Source organism: Nomascus leucogenys, chromosome 14 (genome assembly GCF_006542625.1).
Source record: "Nomascus leucogenys isolate Asia chromosome 14, Asia_NLE_v1, whole genome shotgun sequence".
NCBI lineage: Eukaryota > Metazoa > Chordata > Mammalia > Primates > Hylobatidae > Nomascus > Nomascus leucogenys.
Genome location: NC_044394.1, coordinates 42,199,005 through 42,215,499, shown reverse-complemented (window position 1 = coordinate 42,215,499; position 16,495 = coordinate 42,199,005). Strand labels below are relative to the sequence as shown.

General features: G+C 41.9%; 1 protein-coding gene across 1 annotated transcript in view; it reads left to right on the top strand.

Moving 5' to 3' along the window:
* LOC100585360 (misshapen-like kinase 1) overlaps window positions 1-4,739 on the top strand; it is a 31,851-nt gene extending 27,112 nt beyond the window's left edge. Inside the window, 8 exon segments of the mRNA XM_030827078.1 lie at window positions 481-699; window positions 969-1,139; window positions 1,533-1,733; window positions 2,153-2,238; window positions 2,401-2,533; window positions 2,632-2,731; window positions 3,102-3,254; window positions 4,138-4,739. Coding sequence (XP_030682938.1) covers window positions 481-699; window positions 969-1,139; window positions 1,533-1,733; window positions 2,153-2,238; window positions 2,401-2,533; window positions 2,632-2,731; window positions 3,102-3,254; window positions 4,138-4,739 — 1,665 coding nt within the window.
* The last annotated feature ends 11,756 nt before the right edge of the window (window positions 4,740-16,495 follow it).

Here is a 16,495-nt window from a genome sequence, read left to right as displayed (position 1 = left end):
TCTTCTTCCCCATCTGTGCCGCATGGCCCCCCTGGGGCTCATGCCATCCCTTCCCCTACCTCTCTCTTATTCTTCCCCTGCACCCCTCACCCTCCTGCGGATCCCTTCCTCCTTCTCCAAGTTGCTGCTGCTGCCCTCCTCTGCGTCTTCCTCCTTCCCTGCCCTCTGCCCCCCACCCCACACCCCGGCCCCCAGGAATATATTCGTCACAGGCTCAGCGACAGCTCGAGATCCTTCAGCAACAGCTGCTTCAGGACCAGGCCCTGCTGCTGGTAACGGGTCCCTTAGCATCCTCTGGGAAGATGCTTTTCAGAGCTTCTTTGCTGGAACTGGATGGGAACAGTTCAAGGGAAGGGATTCACCCAGGACATCAAGGGAATACATCTCCTCTCTAGGCAATTGCAGAAAAGAGAGGGCATGCCTGCTCTAACTCCCAGGGCCACACCCTGCTGAGCCCTCTCTCCCTACCCTCGGGCCCAGGAATACAAGTGGAAGCAGCTGGAGGAGCAGCGGCAGTCAGATCATCTCCAGAGGCAGCTGCAGCAGGAGCATGCCTACCTCAAGTCCCTGCAGCAGCAGCAACAGCAGCAGCAGCTTCAGAAACAGCAGCAGCAGCAGCTCCTGCCTGGGGACAGGAAGCCCCTGTACCATTATGGTCGGGGCATGAATCCTGCTGACAAACCAGCCTGGGCCCGAGAGGTACTCACTGCCTCCTTTGCCTCCTGAGACTGCAGTCCCACTGCCTGAGGCCTGGAGAGCCACAAGAAGTAGTTGTTCACAGTAGCAGGCACCGAGCAGGGGAAAGGAGCACACAGCACAGAGCGGGGGAAAGGAGCACACAGCACAGAGCAGGGGAAAGGAGCACACAGCACAGAGCACAGGGCAGGAGTGGTTAGGGCAGGTGGGACCCTCAGTTTGAAGAACAGGGAGGTAAGAGCTGGCCTGCTTGACATCCCTTCACATCACAGGTAGAAGAGAGAACAAGGATGAACAAACAGCAGAACTCTCCCTTGGCCAAGAGCAAGCCAGGCAGCACGGGGCCTGAGCCCCCCATCCCCCAGGCCTCCCCCGGGCCTCCAGGACCCCTTTCCCAGATTCCTATGCAGAGGCCAGTGGAGCCCCAGGAGGGACCGCACAAGGTGAGTCTCTCCCCACTCCTGTCTTAATGCAGACACACAAGGAGCTTTGCTCAGAGCCCAGGTACACACACACACACACACACACACACACACACCCCTACACCTGCTTAGCCCTGAGCTAGGATTACAGAGCACAGGCTTTGTGGACAGAGACACTCACCTGCTTCTTGCTGCCTGTGTCTGTCCTGACTTAGCTGTCCTCAGGCTCAAGGAACCCCTTGTCCTTCAATGGAGGAAGGGGCAACTAAAGTCCCTTCCCACCCCAGACCCCGATTCGCAGGTGGGGACGTGCCATGGAGCAGGCAGCCCACCCTCCCTGGTCTGTCCCTGTGGAGACTGGTGGCACACCGGGTCCCACTGAAGCCATACGCAGCACCTGTACCCCGATCCCAGTCCCTGCAGGACCAGCCCACCCGAAACCTGGCTGCCTTCCCAGCCTCCCGTGACCCCGATCCTGCCATCCTTGCATCCACTGCCACACCCAGTGCCCGAGGAGCTGTCATCCGCCAGAATGCAGACCCCACCTCTGAAAGACCTGGCCCCAGCCCGAACCCCTCAGCCTGGGTCTGCCCAGATAATGAGGCCCCACCCAAGGTAAGGACAGCCCTGCCGGCCCAGGGAAAAGCAGAGGAGAAGGAGGGCAGTGAAGGGGAGGGCCACATGGAGGAAGAGTGCAGGGCAGGAAGCGAGAGAAAGGTAGGGCGCTGCCCTGCCGGGGTCAGCCGTCCAGCTGAGGAGGCAACATGGAGGGGTGGCATCTATCCCCATGGGGAACGTGGGAACGGAGAAACGCCCAGGGTGTTTCGGGGGCGCTAAGGGGCAGACTTTGCGAGTTAGAACCTCAGCTCCACCATCTCCCAGCTTCATAACCCTGGACGGATTCACTAACTTCCCTGAACCTCAGTTTTCTCATCCATCAAAGTGGGGAAGCTCACCTCTCAGAGGTGAGGCTTAAATGTCTGTGAAGTGCCCGTCGCAGTGCCAGCTCACAGCACATGGACTTCTCTCCACAGGTGCCTCAGAGGACCTCATCTATCGCCACTGCTCTTAACACCAGTGGGGCTGGAGGGTCGCGGCCAGCCCAGGCAGTCCGTGCCAGGTAATGCCTGGTTAGGGAAATGCCTGGGTGAGGTCTCAGAGCAGCCTAGGAAGTAGGGGGGCACAGGGACTTTACCAGCCTACCCGCCAAGGGGTGGGCAAGCCCCAGCCCCATCACCTCAGCCCCCTCCGCCCCCTCGGCACCCCTGTGCTCCTTTCACAGACCTCGCAGCAACTCCGCCGGGCAAATCTATCTGCAAAGGCGGGCAGAGCGGGGCACCCCAAAGCCTATGGGGAGCTGCAAGACCTTGTCTGACCCAGCGTTCTGGATGGCTCAGGCGACCCTCATGGGGAAGGTCACTGACTCTGGAGACTGAAGCCCCAATGTGGGCAGCTCAAGCCACCAGCCCCAGCCTGGAAGGGCCAGGTTCTCTCACACCTGCTGTCCCCACAGATCTCTCTCGGGCTCACCCTGCGCCTGTGGGACGTGTATTTGCTGGATGGAGGACAGGTGTTGATGCCAATAACAAGCATTACCTTTAAGGTTCAGAAGAGTAAGTCTACGTGTGCCCAGTGGGGCCTGGGGAGCCCTGTGGTCAGACCCCGACTGGCCCGAGGGCAGCTTCCTCACACTGTCCTCATGATCCTCTGTTCTGGCCCAGAGGGAGGTCTGGCCAGGTGGGCTGGGCAGGGCACTGTGACACCGAGCACATCCCCCACATGACCCAGATGAAAGTCAGGAGTGTGGTGAGTACTTCCCTGTCCAGATCGCCCCCAAGCCACAGTCTCCTGTGTACATCTGGATGCCTGGGGTGGCCACAAAAGGATGCAGCACCACCCAGTGGGAGGCTGAAGTGGCCATGGGGTATGAGCTGTGACCATTCCCAGGTAACTCTCCTGGCCTGATATTCTCCCTGTCCCTAGAGCGCCTCATGAAGACGTCCGGGTCTGGACTGTGGGCATGTTTTCGGAACCAGTTCTTCCACACTTGGGCCATAGATGATGACACTGTGCTCAAGCATCTTAGGGCCTCTACGAAGAAACTAACAAGGAAGCAAGGGGACCTGCCACCGCCAGGTGGGCTCCAGTGCCATGTCCCCTCCCATGTCACCCTCTGGGGCAGTCAATAGTGGAGGAGTGCCCGGGACCCTCAACCCTACTACCTGGGCCTTCCTCTTCACCTTTTCTTCCTCCTCTTCCTCCTGGACTCTAAGAAAAGTACAGGAGGCCCACCAGTCCTCAGGGCAGGCGCTCAGTGCGTGTGTACTGGACATGTGCATGCAGGAGGGAGATGTGGGCAAGACCCTCCAACAAGCCCCCTCCCACTTTCCACGGTGTCTCGCTCTCCCCCTCACAGGGCCCTCAAAGTTACTAGAGGAGCCAGACCCATTTGTGGGAGACCCCGCCCCTCCCTTCAAGCACCCACAGCCTCAGACAGCATCAGAGGCCCCTCACTCCTGCACCGTCCTCCAAGGTTGCCAGGACAACAAGCCTTGAGCAAGGGAGACAAGGGAATCAGGTGTCCCTGACCCACAGGGCATTCAGGGAGAGGGCACAGGCGGGACCCCGGGCCAGCCCAGAGCCAGAGCCAAGAGTTCAGCCAGATGTGGGAACAGTCAGTCCTGGCATGGACTGGGCAACCCAGGAGGGCAGAGGGTGACCCACATCTGGGCCCAATCACCCACTGCAGAGATGGGTCCCCATGTGAGGTGGCAAAGGGCTGGGTGACATCCAAGGCCCCTCCCACCTGCGTTCTGACTGGGGGCCATATCCCAGGCCCAACAGCCTTGGGATGAAGGTGTGCGGCAGGAAGCCCCCAGCCAGTCTGAACCCTGGGGGCAGTCCCAGGAGCCACCCGCCATGCCCCAATGGCTTCCCCATGCCAGGTGGCACACACCCCTCCCTCTGGGATCCGACTACAGGCGTATCCTCAGTGTCAGACCACGGGGGCCACACAGAGACCCCAAGGACTCCAGAGATGCCTCGGCACCCAGTCCTGTGCCGGCTTCACGTGGCAGGAAGACCCTCTGCAAGGGGGACAGGCAGGCCCCTCCAGGCCCACCAGCCCAGTTCCAGTGGCCCATTTCGCCATGGGCACCTCGTTCTTCCACACCCTGTCCTGGTGGGGCTGTCTGGGAAGACACCTACCCTGTGGGCACTCAGGGTGTGCCCAGCCCGGCCCTGGCTCAGGGAGGACCTCAGGGTTCCTGGAGATTCCTGGAGTGGAACTGGATGCCTCGCCTCCCAACGGACCTGGATGTAGGGGGCCCTTGGTTCCCTCATTATGATTTCGAACAGAGCTGCTGGGTCCGTGCCATATCCCAGGAGGACCAGCTGGCCACCTGCTGGCAGGCTGAACACTCTGCGGAGGGGGTAAGATTGGCTTTCACTGCACTGAGCCACAATGTGGACATGGACTCCCGGGCCTGTAGTGCACCCAGCACTGATTCCGACCAGGACACCCCCTTCAGAGCTAGGGACAAACAGCAGTGTGCTACCACCTCAGGGCCTTGCCTCTGCCACCTCTACTTGGAAAGTTCTCAGTTCCCTCCAGGCTTCTAGAAGCATCTGGGCCAGGGCTCATGGCTGGATAATTTCCCGAGGCTTAACAACCCAAGCAGGCTTCTCATCCTTATTTTATTTTTTGCTAAACTTATGAAAATGTATTAAGAAAGTGTGCAGCTCGAAAGACATGCACAGATGGAACACACCAGTGCCCAGATCACAAAGCCAACCATGCCCAGCCCCTCCCAGCACCCCCAGCCCTGTGACCAGCGTTCTGAATTCTGATGACACCATGAGCCTGCCTTTGTACTTTAAACTCATGGAAGGGTAACCACCTTCATGTATTAAAATAAATGTTTCTTCCTGTTGAAATGATTTTAGATATACAAAAATATTGAAAAGGCACTATAGTGTCCTCCTACACCTTCCATCCAGCTGCCCCTAATAATGATGTTTTGTAGTAGCATGGCACGTAAGAAATTTAGGCCGGGTGTGGTGGCTCACACCTATAATCCCAGGAATTTGAGAGGTCGAGGTGGGAGGTTCAGGTTCACTTGAGTCTAGAAGTCTGAGACCAGTCTGGGAAACATAGGTGGACCCTGTCTCTAGAGAAAAGTCAAAGAAATTAGCCAGGCATGGTGGCATGTGCCTATAGTCCCACCTAGTCAGGAGGCTGAGGCAGGAGGATTGCTAGAGCCCATGAGTTCCAGGAAGCAGTGAGCCATGATTGCACCACTACACTCCAGCCTGGGCAACAGAGCCAGACTCCATCTTAAAACAAACAAACAAGCAAAAAAACTTACTCATGTAACCAAACACCACCTGTTCCCCAAAAACCTGTTGAAATTTTAAAAAAGAGAAAGATAATGCTTGTGAAGTACACATTGTCTTTCTCTCATACTGCCACCTAAGTTATAAATATTTATGAACAACTATAGTAGGCCAGATATTTGTGATATAAGTTATGTAACTACAAAGAAGTTTTTTTTAATTGTTACTCATTTTTATCTGTATTTGTTTGAAATTTACTAACCAAATAACAAAAACATTTCCTCCTTCTTACACAGAACTGCCTTACTCTTCTGGATGATGAGGATCCTAGATTGGAATATTTGAAAATTCAGGATGAACACCTGGTAATTGAAGGTAAAAGATGGAAGCATGCATCTATATTAAATTTTCAAAGGGAAGAATTTAAAGAATTACTAATAACCCATTTTATAATTTTCTCCAAGACAACTATTATTTGATCATTATGTTTTTATGACAAAGAAACCCTTTGGAAAAAAAAGAAAAAGAAAACCCTTTGAACTCTTATGTAATCCTACCATACGATTTAGATTGCTTTATTTGTTTTGTTTTGTTTTTTTTTTGAGACGGAGTCTTGCTCTGTCGCCCAGGCTGGAGTGCAGAGTCCCGATCTCGGCTCACTGCAAGCTCCGCCTCCCGGGTTCACGCCATTCTCCTGCCTCAGCCTCCTGCGTAGCTGGGACTACAGGCACCCGCCACCACGCCTGGCTAATTTTTTGTATTTTTTAGTAGAGGTGGGGTTTCACTGTGTTAGCCAGGATGGTCTCGATCTCCTGACCTTGTGATCCGCCCGCCTCAGGCTCCCAAAGTGCTGGGATTACAGGCGTGAGCCACCGTGCCTGGCCTAGATTGCTTTAAAGGGAAAATATTCTGTTTTTAGTCATTGACTGACAAAGGATGGGAATGGTAGATAAAAACAAGTGAATTCAGTTTACAAATTTATAGTTCCTTAAAATTTTCAAGTTACTGCTTTGAGTTTCAGTAAAGAGAACAACTTTCTTGCATAGTTAGTAGCACAGGCTTTCATTAGTCATCCACACTGGCTACTCACTGACAGAGCTACTTGTATATTCATAGATTTACACACTGGCATGCACATGCCATTAAAAACTTTTTAAGTGTATCTTTTCCCATCAAGTTTTGTGGCAACATTGTTAGCTGCCTTTGTATTAAAATGAATAGGCCGGGCGCAGTGACTCATGCCTGTAATCCCAGCACTTTGGGAGGCCAAGATGGGTGGATCACTTGAGGTCAGGAGTTCAAGACCAGCCTGGCCAACATGGTGAAATCTGTCTCTGCTAGAAATACAAAAATTAGCTGTGTGTGGTGGCACATGCCTGTAGTCCCAGCTACTCAGGAAGCTGAGGCATGAGAATCAGTCAAGCCCAGGAGGCGGAGGTTGCAGTGACTCAAGATCACATCACTGCACTCCAACCTGGGGGACAAAGCCAGACTGTCTCAAAAAAAAAAAAAAAGAAAAAGGAATAAATTACTCTGACAGTTGTTAAAATTTAAGAAATAATTGTAATATTTCTAATGTTTTAAGTATAAGAAATTCCATTGTTTCTGAACTTTAATTACTTCTGTAGATGGTTAAGAATAATTTTACTTCAAGTAGGTAATTGAGGGAAAAGGTTATTCAAACCAAGTGACTTTAAAGTCCTCAATATGAAGAATAGGAATGGTTTTAGAGACAATTACAGGCATGTGCTGCATAAAGATGTTTGTCAACAAAAGACCTGTATATGGCAGTGGTCCCATAAGATTATAATACTGTATTTTTAGTTGTACCTTTTCTATGTTCTAACATGTTTAGATACACAAATACTTACCATTGTGTTACAGTTGCCTATAGTGTTCAATACAGTAACATACTGTACAGGCTTGTAGCCAAGGAGCAACAGCCTATACCATACATAGCCTAGGTTTGTGTAGGTACACTCCGTGATGTTCACACAAAGACAAAATCACCTAATGATGCATTTCTCAGAATGTAATCTCATCGTCAAGCAATGCATGTATTAAAATTAACTAGATTTTAAAACTTCTGATTTAGGAATAAGAAATTAACACATTCCTATCTGTCCTTCCAGTTCACAACAAAGATATGAGTTGGCCTGAGGAGATGTCTTTTATAGCAAATAGTAGTAAAATAGATAGACACAAGGGTAGGTCTCCAGTATTATTTTTTAAAGAGATTATTTAAAATTTTTTTTCCTTCTCTCAACTATTAAAGTGCTAACAACTTTTGGTTTTCTACTTCAAAAGTAATTAGGGCCCTTCTTCTTTTTCTTTTTTCTTGAAGCAGCATTTGATGTTGGCAAACCCACCATCAAATTATTTTATAATTTCTTTCTAACTCTGCAATTAAATAATTTATATGTTTTAAAAGACATACTAGAAGAAGAATTGTTTGAATTATTTTGAAAAATCATACCAATTAAAAAGAATAATTGCTGCTTCTGGGTTACAAATGAAATGATGAAGTGAAATGATGAAATGATGAAATGAAATGAAATGATGAAATAATGAAATGAAATGAATTAATAATGAAATGAAATGAATTGATGAAATGATGAAATGAAATGAATGATGAGATGAAAATATGAAATGAAATAATGAAATGATGAGATGAAAAGATGAAATTAATTGTTGAGATGAAATGAAATCATGAGATGAAATGATGAGATGAAATGAAAACATGAGATGAAATGATGAGATGAAATGAAATCATGAGATGAAATGATGAGATGAAATGAAATCATGAGATGAAGTGAAATGATGAGATGAAATGATGAGATGAAAGGATGAGATGAAAGGATGAGATGAAAGGATGAAATGAAATGATGAAATGATGAGATGAAATGAAATGATGAAATGAAATGAAATGAAATGATGAAATGGAATGATGAAATGAAATGGTGAAATGAAATGAAATGAAATGATGAAATGAAGTGAAATAATGAAATGATGAAATGATGAAGTGAAATGAAATGAAATGATGAAATGATGAAATGAATGAATGATATGAAATGATGAAATGAAATGAAATGATGAAATGAAATGAAATGATGAAACAATGAAATTAAAAAAATGATGAAATGATGAATTGATGAAATGAAATGATGAAATGAAATGAAATGACGAGATGAAAAGAGATGAAATGAAATGATGAGATGAAGTGAAATCATGAGATGAAATGATGAAATGAGATGAAATGAAATGAAATGATGAAATGAAATGAGATGAAATGATGAAATGAAATAATGAAATGAAAGGATGAAATGATGAGATGAAATGATGAAATGATGAAAGGATGAAATGAAATGAAAGGATATGAAATGAAATGATGTAGTGAAATGAAATGATGAAACGAAAAGATGAAATGATGAAATGAAATGATGAAATGAAGTGAAATGATGAAATGAAATGAAGAAATGAAATGAGATGAAAAGATGAAATGAAATGATGAAATGAAATGAGATGAAAAGATGAAATGATGAGATGAAATGAAATGGTGAGATGAAATGAAATCATGAGATGAAATGATGAAATGTTAAGACGAGGTGAAATGATGAAACGAAATGTTGAGATGAAATGATGAAATGTTGAAATGAAATGATGAAATGAAATGAATGAATTGAAATGATGAAATGAGATGAAATGATGAAATGAAATGATGAAATGAAATTAAATGATGAAATGAATTGATGAAATGAAGAAATGAAATGATGAAATGATATAAAATGATAAAATGATGAAATGATGAGATGAAATGAAATGGTGAAATAATGAAATGATGAAATGAAATGATGAAGTGAAATGAAATGATGAAATGGAATGATGGAATGAAATGATGAAATGAGGAAATGAAATGAAATCATGAGATGAAATGATGAAGTGAAATGAAGAAATGACATGAAATGATGAAATGATGAAATGAAGAAATGATATGAAATGAAATGATGAATTGAAGAGAAATGATGAAATAATGAAATGATGAAATGACGAATTGATGAAATGAATTGATGAAATGAAATGAACTGACTAGATGAAAAGATGAAATGAAATGATGAAATGACGAGATGAAAAGATGAAATGAAATGATGAGACAGAATGAAATGATGAGATGAAACGAAATCATGAGATGAAATGACGAAACGATGAGATGAAGTGAAATGGTGAAATGAAATGAAATGGGATGAAATGATGAAATGATGAAATGGAATGATGAAATGATGAAATGGTGAAATGAAATGAGGAAATGATGAAATGAAATGAAACGAATAAATGATATGAAATGATGGAATGAAATGCTGAAGTGAAATGATGAAATGAAATGATGAAATAAATGAAATGATGAATTGATGAAATGAAATCATGAAATGAAATGAATGACTCGATGAAAAGATGAAATGAAATAACAAAATGATGAGATGAAAAGATGAAATGAATTGATGAGATGAAATGAAATGAGATGAAATGATGAGATGAAATGAAATCGTGAGATGAAATGATGAAATGATGAGATGAAGTGAAATGGTGAAATGATGAAATAATGAAAGGATGAACTGATGAGATGAAACGAAATGATGAAATGAAATGAAATGATGAAATGGAATGATGAAATGATGACATGATGAAATGGTGAAATGAAATGAGGAAATGAAATGATGAAGTGAAATAATGAAACGAAATGAAATGAAAAGATGAAATGAAGAAATGATGAAATGATAAAATGAAATGATGAAATGAAGTCAAATGGTGAAATGATGAAATAATGAAACGAAATTAAATGATGAAATGATGAATTGATGAAACGAAAAGATGAAATGAAATGAAATGATGAGATGAAAAGATGAAATGAAATAATGAAATGAGGAAAGGATGAAGTGAAATGATGAAATGAATAAATGACATGAAATGATGGAATGAAATGATGAAGTGAAATGATGAAATGATGAAATGAAATGTTGAAATAAATGAAATGAAATGATGAATTGATGAAATGATGAAATGAAATGAATGATGAGATGAAAAGATGAAATGAAATGAAATAATGAAATGACTAGATGAAAAGATGAAATGAATTGATGAGATGAAATGAAATAATGAGATGAAATGATGAGATGAAATGAAATGATGAGATAAAACGATGAAATGAGATGAAGTAAAATGATGAAATAAAATGAAATGTTGAGATGAAATGCTGAGATGAAATGATTAAATGAAATGATGAAATGAAAGAATGAAATGAAATGACGAAATGAAATGATGAGATGAAATGATGAGGTGAAAGGATGAGATGAAAGGATGAAATGAAATGAAATGATGAAATGAGGAAATGAAATGAAATGATGAAATAGATGAACCAAAAATACTTATTCATTTTTTTTCTTGGCATCCTTCTAAGAGTATTTTAGTGAGGTTAATTTCTAAAAACAAATTGCTATTCAATGGCTATACAGCTGGCCTTTGCACCACAGGGTTTTGAATTGTGCAGGTCTACATAGCAAAACCAACAATTCTATATCCTTCTCCACACCCTGCCCATGAAAAGGGTGAGGACAAAGACCTGTTTGATCATCTACTTCCATTTAATAACTAGTAAATATATTTTCCTTATGATTTTCTTTTTCTTTTCTCTGGCATGTTTGTTAAGAATACAGTATGTAAGACATGTAACATATTAAATATGTGTTAATTGACTGCTTGTGTTATTTGTAAGGCTTACAGTAGGCTATTAGTAGTGAAGTTTTGGGGGAGTCAAAGTTATAGTGCATTTTCTATTGTACAGGGGGGCCAGCACCCCAACCTCCGTGTTGCTTAAGGGTCAGCTGTACATGTTATTTCCTTTCCTGTAAGAGAAAAGTGATGAGAAGGTCTTTTCTCCAATAAGCATATTCAAAATGTAGCAGACTTGAAATGTGTTGGCGCCACCATTTTGCGTCTCACTTTGAAAACTTCTGATTAAAAATCGTACTAAAGCCTACCTTACTTTTCCAAACTTAGAAAAAAATGTTACAAAGAAAAGGGGTGAAACCATGCTAGTGTGCACTGAAATTTGAAATTATCTTTTAAAAATATATTTTTACTTTAATTACTTCCAAAATAGAGATCAGTTGCATACAAATGGCAGGTCACCCTAATCCACCCTATGACGGCACTTAGATTCGTGAGGAATTGTGCCATCTAGAAAGGGCAGAGAAGAGGAATAGAGTGCTCTGCGTCTTGAAATAGAAACATGCACGTAGCCACATGCTTTGATTCTGTTGCCACTGTGTACTTACTGTTAGGAAGAGGGCATGTTTGTGTATTTTTATGCTAATTATTATCCAAGTTGTTAATGATTTAGGCGTTCAGAACCATATAAAGATGTTTTTCCTTTCAGATATAAACTATCTTGCATTGTTCTTCTGATCATATGAGGGATAAATTTGCCTAAATATTCTTCAGACCATAATATTATGTCCATATAAATGCCAGTAACAAGAGTAGAATCAACCACAACTGCCTTTGTAATTATTTAAAGCCTATAAGTAATTGGCATTTTATATAATCAAGAATCTTTGATATAATAATCTCTCGACTATTTGAAACATGGCTCACATATATTAATTTTATATGCGAATATATATATAATATTGTATACGAAACTAAATTTTGGACTTTAGAACAGCTTCTTAGAATCTTGACTTAAATGTCTACAGTAATATTTGAATTAAAAACATTTTGCACACTGTCACTATGATGAAAAAAATGACTATAAAATTATTTAAAAAATTTTTCCACCCTAACATTTAGAATATTCTCGCATTTGTGGTGAAAACCTATTGTGATTGTTCTTAGAATTTAGATAAAAAATGTTCCAGAAAGTTTGAAGAGAAGCACTTTAGTCAATTTTTAGTTGTTGAAGCATGAAGAAATGGCATTTCATTGACATTTTAAAAACTATTCAGATTCCCTCTTTGAATTCAAGTGTTTCATAGATATCATATTTTAAAATACCAAAATAGGAATAGAATATGAAGGGCTGATTATGAGTAATATGATACACTTTTATGAGAGGATGAGATTACAATAAAAATACCTCCTCTCATAGAATAGCCAGCAAGTCTCCAGTAAATAACAGTGCCTTGATTTTATAGATGTTTAATCATGGATATTGAGTTAATCTGAACAATTTGTAGACACAGGAGTTTATTAAAGAATTATATAATATCTTTGAAGTATTTAGAATAGTGTTGAAATTAAGCCTGCATCCCCACGATTTTCAGAGTTGCTGATGCCTTATAAACTGAACCCCTTGCATGCCAAAATTGGCTTAAAGCCCACCCATTACCCAAGCTACACTTCTAGCACCAAGGTTCAAAAATGTAATTTTAAATACGCAAGAGTTTGAGGAATTCACTACTCACACTTTCTTGAACAGTCTATCCAAGTGCATCAAGCAAAATGTGAGTAAAGAAATTTTGACCAAAGGATTGATAGTAATGTTGAATACATTTAATAGTAGATCTAAGATTAAAAGGTGAGAGTGAGGGTGAGAAGAGTGTATGAATGCTTCGTGTTCTGACAAAGAGAATGTAGCACCCATGTCCTACCTGCTTGGTTGCATTGCCAGTGCCCACGGTAGGCTATTTTATCCAGGTGTTTAGGTTTTGTTTTGTTTTGTTTTGTTTTTTTCTTTTCAGGAGAGTTAGTCCAAGACCAATCACTCCATAACTGGTAGAATTGGAAGACTTCAATAGTGCTTACCATTTTGTACATAGCTCTATAACAGTTTTCTTTTTCTTTTTTTCTGAGAGATTCTTTTCAATATACCCCATCATGGTTGAACTCAAAAGTCATTGCTTATTTAAAATCTACAACTGCTGACGTTTTGTATCCTTTGCATTCCAGGTAATTGGTTTTTTGTGCATTTTCTGTATTTTTCACCATCTGTCTACCTAGATATTTGTTAGATTTAACATTTTAATATTTTTCTGAAAAAGTGAGCTTTTGCATTTTAAAATATATACTCAGTTGCTTTAATTCTGCTTTTTCATGTACTATTTCCTCATTTTTTTTTTTTTTTGAGACGGAGTTTTGCTCTGTCGCCCAAGCTGGAGTGCAGTGGCATGATCTCTACTCACTGCAACCACCACCCCCCATGTTCAAGCAATTCCCCTGCCTCAGCCTCCCCAGTAGTTGGGATTGCAGGTGCATGCCACCATGATCAGCTAATTTTTTGTATTTTAGTAGAGAAGGGGTTTTACCACGTTGGCCAGGGTGGTCTCGATCTCCTGACCTCACGATTCACGCACCTCAGCCTCCCAAGGTGATGGGATTAGAGGCATGAGCCACAAAGTGCTCAAAAAATCTATTAATTAAAAAATATGTATGTAGCCGTCTTTAATCTACCATGTCCATTAGCAGATAAATACTATAAGCAAATAACAACAATGAAATACACATAGACTTAGAGTATATACTCTGATTTATTTAATAAAAAACTGAAAATAGACCAAATTACTGTATGATAAAAAAAACTTACTATTGAGGATGAGGGTTAGTGTTTGGAAAAGGGCAGGAGAAGTGTCACTATTTTTAGTAATGTTCTATTTTCATACATGGTTATAAGCAAATAAATGTGTCTCATTAATCAAGCTGTCCATATTTAATCATTGTACTTTTCTGGATGTATGATATATGTCAATAAAATGTCTTAAATTGTATACAGCAAAAATAGACAAAACCACAAGAAGACATGTACAAATGTTAAACGTAGAGAGAAATTTGAATATAAGTCAGTCTCTGAATGGCTGGTAGAACAAACAGAAAAATAATCAGGATGTAGAGGTTTGGAACAGCATGATTAGCAAAATCGACATATCTGTCTTTTAATATAGGCAGAAACATAGTTAGATAAAAAAAGGACTTGTCTTAGAGTATGATTTCTGAAAATGGTGGAATCGAGTTTGAATCTAGTAACTACATATAAACAAATGTCTTGAAACTCCTCTTATGTTAGCTAATTAAGAAATATTATTGTAATAGATATTAGAAAATATTTTATCAAATTGAGTGGGTTTCACACGCTAAGGAAATAATCTTACTCGCATTTGATAGTTCAATTACATACGTATATACCTATAGGTAGTTTAAAATATTTCTAATAACCTTATATACCTTTAAAAAGCATTGATATCTGTTTGCACTACCTGGTCTATACAGTACACATACCAAACATGATTATAGCTCTTCTGCTATAAACTTCAAATGTCTAATTAATACAAAAATCTAGAATGAGAAGAGTTCTTAGCAATTTTTTTTTAACCAAATAGAATATAGGAAAGATAGCTGCAAATATACCTGAGACACTTGTCTGTGACTATGGTGGTAGCCTTTTTTTTTTTTTTAAGAGAGGGTCTCACTTTGTCAGCCAAGATGGAGTGCGGTCATGTGATCAGAGCTCACTGAAGCCTTCACATACTCTGCTCAAGTGATTCTCCCACCTCAGCCTCCTGAGTAGCAGGGACTGCAGGTGCATGACACCATACTAGCTAATTTTTGTAAAGATGGGGTTTCACCATGCTGCCCTGGCTGATCTCCAACTACTGGACTCAAGAGATTTGGCCACCTTGGCCTCCCAAAGCGCTGGGATTATACATTTGAGGCACCACAATCAGCCCAGCCTTAAAAAAGGCTGACTAGAGATCTTTATCTACGTATATGTATATCTATAAATAAAATAAACGTGTTTATTATATAAAAATATATTATTAATATCATATAAAAGTTTTTTTCAAGGTAGAAATATATAAAGAGGTTGCCTGTAGAGCCTGGGTCATTGTGTAGTGAAGCTCAAGGCCTCTGAAGAAATGCCCCTTGCATCTTTTGTCTGGACTAGAATCTGAGAAGGGAAAGCAGCAGATGCACTGTTTCCCAGCTTCTTGGCAGCCTACAGAGAGAAACATGTTTGAGTTAGGGTAGCGTTAAACACCCTTGTTCTTACTCTCCTGTTTTATGTAGTGAGCAGAGAGTAGCTTCATGAGAACAGACTGTGACAGTCAAGGCTGTCTGTTATTTTTTGCAGCATTAATTGAGAAATTCTAGCACCTGAAGACCTCTGGGCCATTTGAGGGTAGGTGCAAGGGAGGAAAGGGAAGTTTGCATCCCTCCTGCTGTGGAGAGGACCCGTGGGAAGCCCAGACCTTGTCCTAACTGAAGGCAGACCCCCTTGCTAACCAGCTTCTCATCAGCCAACCCTGGATGAGTTTCCATGTCTATTTACTAAATAATCCTAATTGCTTTTCCTCATATGGGCAAAGTATGGTTTACAGGGAATATTGTTCCTTTGAGCACCCATCGTGCAAACCCCTTCCTGTGGTGGGAAAACAGGCTTCCATATGTGTCTTATTGGGAAACACATCGGCAATTTCTATGTTTTTACTGCATCTATTTCATGCATATGGGAACTGAATAGTGCCCATCAAAGGCTCACCTGATGTTGGAAATTGATCTGAGAGCACGGAAGGACAGAATTCTTTCTTTGTTCCTGGGCAGTGGTGGTTGAGGGATCATTCTGTGGCAGCTACAGTGGCAATGATGGAGGCAGAATGGAGGGCTCAGTACCAAGACAAGGAGAGACTTGGCCTCACAATGGCAGCATTGCAAGGGTGCGCTCTACAGAGCATTTGCTCACATGGTTTTGGGCACTGTCTCTAACTACATTGCTTCCCCCATGGGTTGACCCATTCTAAATAACTCCTTTTCTCTTTAAAAAAGCAAACTTCATTTGTATTTCTTGCAATTGTAAATGACACCAATTGGCCAGTTATCATTCAAATTCTCTGTTACTTAATCCTGCCTTTTCCTAACCTATGCAACTTTCCCCTAAAAAACTGGACACTTTGTTGCTTACTCGTTGTCTTTACACATTTTAAAATGTTGCTTTATGCCCTCAATCCCTAACTACATTTTCAATGTTTTACAAGTGGAGTCCATGTGTTCTTGATTTA